At 44.5% G+C, this 12895-nt stretch overlaps 1 protein-coding gene and 1 long non-coding RNA gene across 6 annotated transcripts in view; one reads left to right on the top strand and one right to left on the bottom strand.

The window, feature by feature from the left end:
* PPP1R12A (protein phosphatase 1 regulatory subunit 12A) overlaps positions 1-12895 on the bottom strand; it is a 122615-nt gene that overhangs the window by 69129 nt on the left and 40591 nt on the right. For 4 of the 5 annotated variants that reach the window (XM_077338898.1, XM_077338899.1, XM_077338900.1 and 1 more), the window contains exon 2: positions 11341-11471. In XM_077338898.1, coding sequence (XP_077195013.1) covers positions 11341-11471 — 131 coding nt within the window. Of the gene's footprint in view, positions 1-2270; positions 2374-11340; positions 11472-12895 lie in introns of those variants that run through there. The other variant, XM_077338901.1, reaches the window with a different exon arrangement.
* On the top strand, positions 2465-6069 carry LOC143838100 (uncharacterized). The gene is made up of 3 exons (XR_013231225.1): positions 2465-2541; positions 5191-5360; positions 5617-6069. It is a non-coding gene; the product is annotated as an uncharacterized LOC143838100 (long non-coding RNA).

Raw genomic sequence — 12895 nt, forward strand, 5'->3', positions numbered from 1 at the left:
GAGGCGATCCCTTAGGTCAGCGCCCCGCAACCTTTTCGCGGTTGCGAACCACTAGGAGGGGTGGGGGGAGAGCACAGCTCGGGGCGCCACACATGTGCAGCAACACAGTGCAAACATGCATGCGCGTAGCTGTCGCACATGTGAGTTTGCGCTCCCGGTAGGGGTGCAAATACGCATGCACAAAACTGCTGCGCACGTGCGTTTGTACCTGCCGGCATACCGCCATTTATGCCCACCGGCATGTCAGCAGCTGTGCTGCTCTCTTCCCCTCCCTCCTGAAGCGAAAAGCTCACCGGGCCATGAGTTAATCGGCTGCTTTAGCAGCGGGCCGCAGCCCAGGGGTTGATGACCTCCGTACACTTGGCCCAGACCACAGATGTCCTTAAAAGTGATTACCAGAACCTAAACCTGATCCAGAATTCGATTGGAAGCCAGCATGGTTGTAGCAGGATGGGCCCAATGTGGAACTTCCATGGTGTTGCTGTGAGGACCCTGGCCGCAGTGTTCTGGACCAGTTGCAGTTTCCGGATCAAGGTTAGGGGCAGGCCTGCATAGAGTTACAGAAGTCCAGTCTAAAGGTGACTGTCACATGGATCACTGTGGCTAGGTGGCTAAGGTCTCTTAAGGTTTATTGATCTATAAGGTAAGTTTTATGACTTCTGAGAAGCTGGAAATTGCATCAGTAAAAATCCCTTAATTTCAGGATTTTCAGCTGAGGCCATGGAATTCAATCAATATTAATCAATATTAAGAACAACAATCAAAGAGTATTAACCACAGAATCCAATGTCATTCTGATGGTGCCAACTCACCAGGACTTATGAGAAATACAGAATCAAGATCCAAGCAAACACAGCACAACCAGTTCAGTGTATAGAATGCCTAGCAGTTTATAGAATGCCTAGCAATGCCTAGCAGTGTCACTGTGGCAGTGCAAGGAATAGAGGACTAATGTCAAACCAGAGAAGCTCTAAAGTACAAACTAAAAGGGGGACGTTTTTGTTAAGTCGAGCATAACCAATTCAGTATTCAGAAAGCCCAGCAGAACCCAGTAACCACTGCGGACTGCAAGCTTAAAAGGATGGATCTCAAGACACAGAGTCACAATAAATCCAGGCAATGGGGGGTTGAAAGCTCTGTGCAAATAAATGAGAAAGGAATATGAATGATCAGGGGCAAAGAGGGGAGAACAAGACTAGATTGAAACTGACAAGATTATTTCCAAGGCTCAAGAATTCCCCTGTTGCTTTGAAGTTTGATTAACATTTTCTTTGAGCAGAAACAGTCTGTCCGGAAATGTATCCATTCAGTAACCACCATGAACTTCTACCAATCGCTTGAAAGTTCACGGAAAGCTTGTTTTGATTGACTTGCCATGAACTTCAGTTCATGAACTATGAATCAGACAAAATTCATCATTACCATTAGCTGGTTGGACAGTTTATGCTCATCCCTACTGATACTTTTCTTTCTCGTTACAGTATAGTAATACAGAACAGCTTGGTTAGTATGTCAACTTTTTTGTGCTCTTGGGAGGTTTTCTTTCCTTACATTTAATAAATATAAATGAAGTACTTGCTATGATTAGGATTTTTATGCATATTATTCCAATAAAAATAACTTGAAGATAAAACTTTGAATTTGTCTGACTAATGTTTAAACCATTAATTTTCTCTTAATCAAAGATTTCAGTCCAACTATGTGTTACTATTGGGGAATAAAAAACACACATACACAGATATGCATTTTGATTATTTATTAATGTCAACTGAAATGAATATCCTAAATCCAATCATGCTCTCAAAAGGCATCAGAAAGTTTTCTGGAGAAATCAGGAAATTTTCCAGGAAAAAAAATTGAATAAAGATATTTTATATCATCTACCCAACAAAGCTCTTGACAAAACTGGTTTATTGTGAACCTAAACAGGCTAATAAACTATGGAAAAATCAAAATAAACAAAAACTACCATTCTAAAAGGAGCGAGTTGAGACTACTTTGGAAGGCATATGTGGCAGTGGTTAAAGATTTCTGCTGACTTCACTGTGCATCGGCTGAAAATGTAAATTACACCTTATGCCCATAAGAGTTCTGTTTACAATAGTAAACTACAATACTATGTACTTGCTAGCATACTCTACTGCAGTTAGTGATGCTTTCTACAGAACACCGGACAACATTTTTCCATCAGCAGTCCTGGACGAAGCTTCAGTCCTAGATTCATTACTGTTCCAAAATTCACTATGAATAAGAAAATGAAGCTGCCTTACCCAGACTAATGAGTCATGTAACCCAGCACTGGAGATGCCATAGTTAGTTCTAAACCTGTGAATTAAGCCAATCACTGGATTTTAAGCTCCTTCCAATACTACTACAGATAACAGAAACTTGACATTCAGCCAAAGACCAGGTGCTCTGAAGCCATATGACATCACAATAACACCACATGCATACAGTAGAGATGATCCAGCAGTGTACAACAAATCCAGAGCTGGAAATAAAGACCCATTGGTAGCAGTAAAGAATCTACCTCAAGGCCAGGTGACATGATTTTAATATTCAATGCAATGCTTCAAGAAATAGTATGTATCCTTATGAAGTATTGTATGTAGAATATATATAAATGCTAACGTAAGTCGACAGGATGCTAGCTTCAGTGAGGCCAACCATATGCCCACTAGACCCCTCATGCCTACATAAAAAGGCCAATGAGAGAATTGGGGTCCCCCTCTGGAAAATAATCAACCTCTCCTCTCAACAGGAGAAGCTTCAGTCCTAGATCTGTCCCAGTCAGCTTTCCAGCCTGGCCACATCGTGGAAACTGTGCTGGTCATCCAGTTGGGTGACCTCTGTCACCAGCTGGACTGGAGAGGGTCAGCACTGCTCGTGCTACTTGACCTCACAGCACCGTATATGGTTGGGTACAGGTTTCTGCATAATGAAACTAGAGGTCATTATAACATATTTAGTATTGTTCCATATCAAGGCATATTTTCCTTTTTACAGAAGGAATACATTTTTGAAACAACTAAAAACCAACATGGCATTTATCCCTTGATCTTCCATTTAAAGAGTCTGTCAGGCTACTGAATACACAAATGTGCATCATATTGTGGACTGAGTTATCATCTACTGACATAATTGATATATTAATGTGTTATGTGTAACAGTTATTTTACCTTTCACTAGATTTGTTGATAGTTTAGAACTATTAAATTGTTAATGTTTACGCCTTGTTAGATACCACTTCGTAGACATTTTCAGAGAAGCAGTTAATAAATACTTTTTTAAAAAAATGGCAAGCACTGATATTTAGTTACTAGTTGTATAAATATAGTCCACAATAATACAATAGCATTTCTTAGTTCTAATCCTATTTCTGGCCTGCCTCACTTCAGGCTGTATGTGAGAGTTCACACAACTGAATGCTCCTCCAAGCACACTAAGAGAAAGTGAGAGAAAACCAAATGCATTTAAAAATCAGAATTACTATGATCACATTGACTATAATCACATATGGCTTTAACATTACTTCCAAATGACGGAATTAATTGAACTTAATTCTGAAAGTTTTTAAACCCAGTCCCTATTTTTTTTACATTATATTAATTAGAAAAGTCAAAGATTTGCACATTTATATTGGTTAATTCTTTCACAAAAATAATTATCTTTAACCACTCCTGCGGAGCAGATAAAATAAAACAGTAAGGGCCCCGAGGGCAGGCCCTGTCCGGGATGAGGAAGGGTGCAGATTGGCCCCTTCCCCTGGACTGACAATCGGAGGGCCCAATCGGCAGGTGCAAAGCACCTGCCGTTTGGGGCCTCCGATTGTCAGTCCGGCGGCAAGGGACCAATTGCGAGCCGTGCAAAGTGACAGCCTCAACTCTGTCCCAGCCCCGAGCCCACTGCCACTATTTGCTGCCTCGCCGCCACCAATGGAGGTAAGTGGCGGCCCGGGGGGGGAGGAGGCGGCAGCAGCGGCGGGGAAGGAGGCAGTGGCAGTGGGCAAGGCTCCCAGGTCACACCACGGCCGCCCTCGGGTGCAAGGGGGGGCCAGGAAGGCAGAGAGCCGCCCCACCCAAGACACGAGGCCCGCTAGCGCCCGCTGTATTTAAAGTACAGCGGGCTTAGTTTCTAGTTACATAATATTACCAATATACAGACTGTTGATAGCTAAACACTTACTTTAGTTATCTTCAGTGCAATGATACTAGGATAAGCTCCTTAATATAGCCTTATATTTACAGAACCATCTCACTGTAAAGAGGCAACAAAACCTGCTTATAGCTGAATGAGAAAAATGGAAATGAATTCAGGCATTCTGAATGCAGACCAATATGTGATTTTGATTCATGTCCGCTTCTTTGTTGACCAAGATAATTTTTAAATTCTTAAGCATTACCATCACATTGCTAACCACCTAGGACAATCTTAGGTATTTATCTCCCATCTTTTTCCACAGCGACAGAATATGAATACACAAGAAATACTTCAAACACAAACAATACTTGCTAATTTTGGAACCAATATAAGAAACCCAATACCATCAATATGAATAAAAATACAGGAAACAATTTTCCTATACGTTTCCAGCATGTGGTACAGGATAATTTTTAACAAAATGTCCTAATCCTGTAAATAGCAACAAAATCACTACTGCTTTACATAAACTGAAGGATAATTATGTTTTCCTTACAATGTATAGCTTCTCTCTGGAAACACTTTCAAATCATACATTTTTATTTTCATGTTATAAATGATCTTGTTAACTGAAGTCAGAAGGAAAGATTAACCTAGGACCCATTATGCACGGGGGGAATAACGCACATTCGGGGTGGAATGGCAGCGACTAAAATCACCGATAACGCACGGTGCCTGCTGCCGGTGCATGCCGCCGAAAAACCTGTGTTAGCAAAATGCGGAAGAAAGCGCAGCTTCCGGGTGACCGGGGCGCAACCAGAAGCGGCGCCGGGATCGCCGGGTGCATAATCGGTTACTCTGGGTTTTGCCGCCGTCGCGCCCCGTCCCATGCATAACCAGTGTGCTTCGCGTCTTCCCCCTCCGCGTTTTCCACGTGACCCGAAATCGGCGTTATGCAGCCGTGCACAATAGGCCTAGAAGATAACTGGTTTTTAGATCTGTCTTCAGGAAAAGCAATTCTGTCTTAAGTTTTCATCCATTTACAAACAGATTCAAGAGTTTTAGGCCAAAAGAAGACTACTTCTATATAGACTAGCAGTCTAATCCACATGGTTGGCCTCCCCAACATCCTGGTGAGAAGGTGGCATCAGGACCACAGCAGCCACTGTCCTGCAGACAGCATCTTGCCAGAGAGCAGGGCCAGTTCTTCTCTTGGCCTGGTAAGGTGGCAGGATGGAGGGGGAAGGGGAGGGAAAGGAAGATTGGTGATTGTGTGGAGGAGTACCCTCTCCCTATTGACTGCGTATCTCCTACTGAGGGTCAATCAGAGGCTTTGGAACATTCAACACATCATTAGAAGCACAGATACAATTTTATATGTGATGAGGATGATGATATGGCTCATGTCAGGAAGGGAGAGTGAATGACTCAATTTACTAAGGTAGACGTTTCTGTATCTCAATACACTATTTGCAGGAGTTTATCACCGAGTTGATTTCTCAGCTTGGCCATTGATATCTAATTGGACAGAATCAAAAAATGAAATTTTTCCCAAAGAAAGAGGAAGCCCACAAGAGTAAAGCTTGGCAATACCACACTCTTCACTGAAGGAATTTCTGTTCAATAATAATAATAATAAAAATTGGTCCAGCAGGGCATGCTCCCCTAAATTACTGGTTTAATTAATTAATCTGTCAAATGTTCATTTCATGCAAGAATCAACATCGCTTTGCCTTAGGGAATGATCAGCAAGGATTATCTTTACACTAAACCTATTTACATCACAGTTTATTCACAGAATAGTTTCCATTAACAATCCAGAAAGAAGCCAGTTAGTATACTGATATGATATGACATAAGGCAACTTCATGTCTTCACTTGTGCTTTTAGAAGAGAATGCCCACATACATTGAAAGTCAAGATACCAAGATAAAGGGGACAAAACATTTATTAGTCCCCTTCTGTGGCATATTGACAGAATCATTTTAGACTTCAATACTACACACACACACACACACACACACACACACACACACACACACAAATATGTTATTGTAGGAATGAACAGGTAACCAATCAGTAATTCTGCCATCACACAATGGGAGATAACCTTAAATTGCCCTCCGGAGTTTTCCTAAGTTTCTTTAACCTAAATGTTGTTTTAGCTGTTGTAACAGCAGTATTACCAGAAAAACAGCCATTTGTGTAAGGTAGGATAATTCCTTTACAGAGGCGAAGTTATAATTAACAACATAAGATAAGGAGAAAGCTACAGAACTTGATAATTGTTCCTCTGTCCTATGATCTTAACACAAACAAGGTACAACAAAACAAAATTCAGAGTCTACAAACAAGGTAAGAACACTTGTTAAAGTATCTGTTTCTTGTTCTTACTTTCCAAATCCAAGACTCTTACTTTCCAAATCATGGAGTGGTCTAAAGCAGTGGTCCGCAGCCTTCCAGTTGCTGCGGACCGCTGCTCCGGAGCGGCGGGAGAGGGCGGCCCGGGCCCCCGCACACGCGCGGCAGCCCCCGCGCAAACGCGCATGCGCGGACTGCCGCGTGCACGTGTTTGCGTCCAGCAGGGGCGCAAGCACACGTGCACAGCAGTCCACGCATGCGCGTTTGCACCGCCGCCATGCCGGCGGCCGCGGCTCCCTCTCCCAGCCCCTCCGGGCCGCCAGCAAATTAGCTTGCGGTTCGGCAAGCTTCTTCCCCCCCTCCCGAAACAAGAAGCTTGCCGGGCCGCGAGCTTCTCGCTTTGGGGGGGGCGGGAAGAGGGAGCTGCAGCCCGGTGCCAAGGCCTTCGCGGCCCGGCACCAAGCCGCAGCCTGCGGGTTGGGGACCACTGGTCTAAAGCAGTGGTCCGCAACCTTTTTCAGGCTGTGGACTGGCTGCGGCAGGAAGGGCGATTGTGGACCGGCGGCGGGGAGGGCGATTGTGGACTGCAGACCAGTGCCAGCGGGAGTGCCGCGCATGTGAGTTTTGCAGCTGCACATGGCGCAATCGCGCATGCATGGGCCTGCGCGGGCCTGCGGAGGCAGGGAGCCACGGCCCTGTGCCAGGGCCTTTGCGGCCCGGCACCGGGCCACGGCCCAGTGGTTGGAGACCACCGGTCTAAAGGAGCCAGGAGTCAAACCTCATTCCCTTCTCCAACTCCATGTTCCAAACACATGCATTCAGTCAAACAACAAGCAAGCTAAAAGCATAGTTCTTCTCACTATATCCCAGTTCAGCCCACTGTATCTCGGGTTAGATCTAACTTAAAGAAAAGTTTTTGGAAGGCAGACCTCCACCCATTTGGTCCAACTGAAGCACTGTAACTCACAGTGAGTACAGGAGGCAGGTGTTGGGTGAACACTCCTTCCCCAGATCACAATGACTATCATCATTTTAATTATAAGCTCAGCTGTCAGAGAAGACACACAATATATAAAATTACTGCCTAGGACGGTCTGAGACAGTAAAGGTGTGACCATGGGCTGGAGAGGGGGAGAATCAGTAAAACAACAGAAATGAAACAGACATTATGCACATATCAATTACAAGTGTCTGTGCAAGCTCAGATTCAATGTTTTGTACTTTAAAAATCAGACAAGCAATCCAGATATTATTTACCAAAACAGAGTTAGACCCATCATAACAGCATTCACATAAAACAAGATCCAGTTTGATGTAGTAGTTAGGAGTTTGGACTTCTAATCTGGCATGCCGGGTTCGATTCTGCACTCCCCCACATGCAGCCAGCTGTGTGACCTTGGGCTTGCAACAGCCCTGATAAAGCTGTTCTGAACAGGCAATGATATCAGCACTCTTTCAGCCTCACCCACCTCACAGGGTGTCTGTTGTGGGGAGAGGAAAGGGAAGGCGACTATAAGCCGCTTTGGGTACAGAAAAACGGCATATAAGAACCAACTCTTCTTCTTTTACATAAAAACTGCTTGTGGAATACATCAAAATAACAATAAAACATGATTTATAAATCTCACTACCTCAAAATAGGTATGGTTTCCTCTCAACTTAATGCCAATCAATACTAAAAAAATACACAGATAATAAAATTTCCCAATTAAAAGAAACTCTGCAAAACAAACACTTACAGGTTAAACAACACCACTAATAAAATAACAAAAAAAATGTACTATAACATGGAAATTATGACAGATTGGGAATAATTACAAAATAATACCTCGATAGAAACTACAATAGCAGTATAAAATAATCTAAATAAAAATGAAAATTCAACAAGGAAATAAGCAACCATGCTTATATCCTGCTGATTAATATTCAAGTGCATATAGAAATTTATCCAGAGGAATCTGAATATAAAATAGTAAGAATAGAAAAACCCTTAATTTAGACATATCTTCCTTTTGGCAAACTCAAAATTCATAAAGACTGTCTCAAACTTTACTTACTCACTAAAATCAGAATACATGACCTAAAACATGTTAACCTATTCCATTAACTCTTAAATAAGGATAAGTGCAAAGTTCTACATCTGAGTCACAAAGATGAGAAGCGTGCATAATGGATGGGAGATACACTTCTGGGTAGCAGTGTGTGTGAATGAGATCTTGGGATACTTGCAGACTGTAAGCTACATATGAGCAGACAGTGGGATGCAGCAATAAAAAAGGTGAATGCAGTCTTGAGCTGTATCAACAGAGGCATCACATCAAAATTGCAAGATATCATAGCCCTGCTGTATACCGCACTGGTCAGATCCCACCTGAAGTACTGTTGCAGTTCTGGAGGCCTCACTTCAAAAAGGACTGGACAACACTGAGAGGGTGCAGAGTAAGTGATGAGAATGATTTGGGGCCTGGGGGCCAAGTCTTATGAGGAAAGGCTGAAGGACTTAGGAATGTTCAGCCTCAAGAAGAAGAGGTTGAGAGGGAACATGATTGCTATCTTGAAAGGCTATTACTTAACAAGGCAGCAGGGAGCAGTTTCTATTGGTTGCACAGGACAGGACACACAGTAATAGCTTTAAACTACATGTAGAATAGTACCAGCGTGATATCAGGAAAAAAATATCACAGTCAGAGTAGTTCAGCAGTGGAATTGGCTGCCTAAGGAAGTGGTGAGCCCCCCTCACTGAGAGTCTTCAAGCAGCAGCTGGACAGATAGTTATCTGGATACTTCAGACTGATTCTGCAATGAGCAGGGGGTTGGACTAGACTCTTGGAAAAGGACTGGCTAGTGTGGGTAGAATCCTCTCCCTCTCCCTCCCTCCCTCTCTCTCTCTGTGCATGTGTGCATGCATGCACGCAAGAGAGACCGAATCCAACTTAGTCGCTAGTCAGTAAAGACCTGTATGTGCCTGAAAGTACTAAAGAGAATTCAAGCTACTCTCTGAAGCCATAACAAGCTTAAATTTGCCTCAGCTAGATTTCTCCTTTGTCTACTTGTGCTGCTGATCAGATCCTTGAAACCTTCCTGGGAATAAATCTTCTGTGTTGTTTACATATATATTCCACTTGTTAATCTTTCTTTCTTTCCTTCTTTCTTTCTTTCTATGCCGCCCACCCCTGAGCCTCAGGATGGTTCACGTGAAACATAGGGGAACTCTCTTTTGCAGGAGCTCATTCCACCAGGTGGGAGCCAGGACAGAGAAATCCCTGGCTGTGGTTGAGATCAACTTGCGCGCCCCAAAATTTACCTCACAGCAGGGCATATTTTGATGTGGAACATCTATTGGCATGGTCCCGCCAACATAGGTCTACAGACATGACGTCCATAGTCCCACCCCCAGGGACCACGCCAGTAGATGGGCAGCAGCACCAGACAGCCTATGGATCCATCATCTCATGGCATGGATGAAAACATGGATGAAAACCCACAGGTCCTTATGATATTTCTCCAGAATGATATTTCTTCAAAAACTAATAACCCCTCTAAAATCATCAGAATACTTCATGTACTACTCAATATATAACACTATTGCTATAGAATATACTTCAGTTAGGAGTTTGAATTCGCTAGTTTGATTAAGAGTACTAGGATGAGCATCTTCCAATTAAACCATACCTAAGATACTGCCATACTGTCTTCCATGAGGAACTGCTATCACTAAATGTGGATATATTTCAGTTACAGAAGCATGTCTTCTAATCAGATCAATTTTATATAAACAGGAAAATCTGTACAAGATTGAAAAGCTGTTGTCCAGCAAGGACCATACCTCAAAGAAACAAAATTAGGATTTAAGTGTTCAAAAATACAATTAAGGTAGAGCATGAAAATAATTTCAGTACAAACCATAAAAAGACCAACCTATGACAAGAAACACAAGAAATTAAACCATAATATATACTTTAATACAGTTATGCAGTAGATGACAGCATGTTTACCTCAAAAGTGATTTTAAATTAATGAAATTCTGGGACTGCCAGTCTTTTGCATTGTCTACAAAGTCAAGCATCAGCATTTCTCCATCTTCTGATCAACAGGACTACACACTCAGTTATATTGTACGCAAAAAAAATGCTTTCAAAGTATGGCAAAGCCAAAGGCAACTAAAAGCATTTAGAATAAATGTACAGATATTCCTCTAAAAATTCTGCTTTCTGCCACAGGAAACAGATATAAACTTGCCAGCTGCTGAAATGCCATTGCAGACAAGACAATATGCAGGTTCAAAAAGTATTCTGACACACACAGCTAAGCCAAAGGAATACACTGCTTTCTGCTTCCTTTTTCAAGAGTTATGCAATGTATGCACAGCTTATTCAGTTTTAGCTTTCTCATCCTCATAGTTCTTCTAGTAATGGCACTGAACATGTATCAAAATAGAAAGTTAAAGGCTGCAGAGAACTGTCTTCAACAATCACAGCTACCTCAACTTCTGTGAGGGCTATTACCATCCCAAGCAGTAATTACCTTCTACCATCAAATGGCCAAGAGCAGCAGTATTTGACAGAGAAACCCAAAGCAAAGCTCTCAAACCAAGATCTCTTTCTTATAACATAAATTATAACACACTTCAATCAAACAAAATCTTGTGGTATGATAATTGTTATCTGCATACATGGGCTGCTCCAAACATGATATCCCTCTTTTAATGTGTGTGTGTGTGGGGGGGGGGGGGGTGTTAAAGATATTCCTGAAGTTAAATTATTTCCTGTCAGCACCTGCTGTATCAAAAGTATGCCAAACATTAAGATACATAAGTAAATATGGAAAAGAAATCCTTACTCAGCTATATCAAGATATCCACAGGAAGCAGCTGCATGTAGAGGTATCCAGCCTTCATTATCAGGTTGATTAATACTGGCTCCATTTTCCACCAGAAATTTCACCATATCTACGTTGTCGTCTATGCAAGCCTATAAACAAAAGAAAGGAAGATTTAAAATGTGCAATCATTTTGATTTAATGCCTCTGCTTATATACAACATGATAGAGGAAATATGTGTTTGTAAGCCTTTTATTGTTTTACTAGTAATCAAGCCCGCTGTATGAATAATACAGCGGGCCCTAGGCACTGACCGTCTCGTGGGGGGTCTGTCGGGCGGCGGGGCCTCCCCCGGGTGGCAGTCATTTGGCGGGCGCTCTGCGCGACTGCCGGGGGCTATCTCGGGCGGCGGCATGCGCGCACGGGGCTGAGGGAGGCCCGTGGGCTGGGCGTCCGCCTGCCCGCGCGCCGTGAGGGAGGCCGTGGCAGCGGGCCGGCATGGTGGCGGCGGCGGTGCCGGAGGCGGGCGGGGGCGGCGGCGCAGACGCGTCGGGCGGCGCAGTGGGGCCGGGCGCGGGACCTGTGCCGACGTCTGCGGGCGCTGCAGGCGCGGCAGGTGGAGCGGCACGTCCAGCGGGTCTGGCGCGCAGCGTGGGGCGGCCCCCGCTGGGCTCGGCGGCGCTGGGCTCGGAGCTCCGCCGCTTGGCCGGCAGCGCCTCCGGCCGCCTTCGCACTGGCCGGCGCGGCTGCGACTCCGACGCCACCAACAGCGCCTCCCCGCCGCCTCCGCGCGGCTGCCAGGGGGTCCCTTACGGGCGGGCTGACGCGTCGGAGCTGCTTCGCGCCTCCGACGCGTCAGCCCGGCAGGAAAGGGAGCAACTGCGAGCCGCGCTGCGCACAGCTCATAGTTGCTGGGACTGGGAATCGGAGGGACCAATCGGCAGGTGCTGCACACCTGCCAATTGGTCCCTCCGATTGTCTGTCCTGAGGAAGGGTCCAATCTGGACCCTTCCTCATCACGGACAAATCCCACCTTAGAACTGCTTAACCATTTATTTAGTCTGTGGCGCCCGCGGCGCCACGGGTGGTTTAAAGATTGTCTGTCCTGAGGAAGGGTCCAATCTGGACCCTTCCTCATCACGGACAAATCCCACCTTAGAACTGCTTAACCATTTATTTAGTCCGTGGCGCCCGCGGCGCCACAGGCGGTTTAAAAATTATTGAGGGCATTTTGTTTTAACCACCAAACATTTCCCTGACAACTACATAAGTGGTATCTCAGTGGAGCACGCTTCCTCGGGAGGTGGGAGGTTCTCCATTTTTGGAAATTTCTAAACAGAGGCTGGATAGCCATCTGATGGAGAGGCTGATTCTGTGAAGGCTTAAGGGGGTGGCAGGTTACAATGGATGAGCAACAGGGATTTGCAGGGGGTTGATCAGGGTTAGTCAACCTGTGGTCCTCCAGATATTCATGGACTACAATTCCCACGAGCCCCTGCCAGCAAATGCTGGCAGGGGCTCATGGGAATTGTAGTCCATGAACATCTGGAGGACCAAAGGTTAACTACCCCTGGA

This window comes from Paroedura picta, chromosome 5 (assembly GCF_049243985.1).
Source record: "Paroedura picta isolate Pp20150507F chromosome 5, Ppicta_v3.0, whole genome shotgun sequence".
NCBI lineage: Eukaryota > Metazoa > Chordata > Lepidosauria > Squamata > Gekkonidae > Paroedura > Paroedura picta.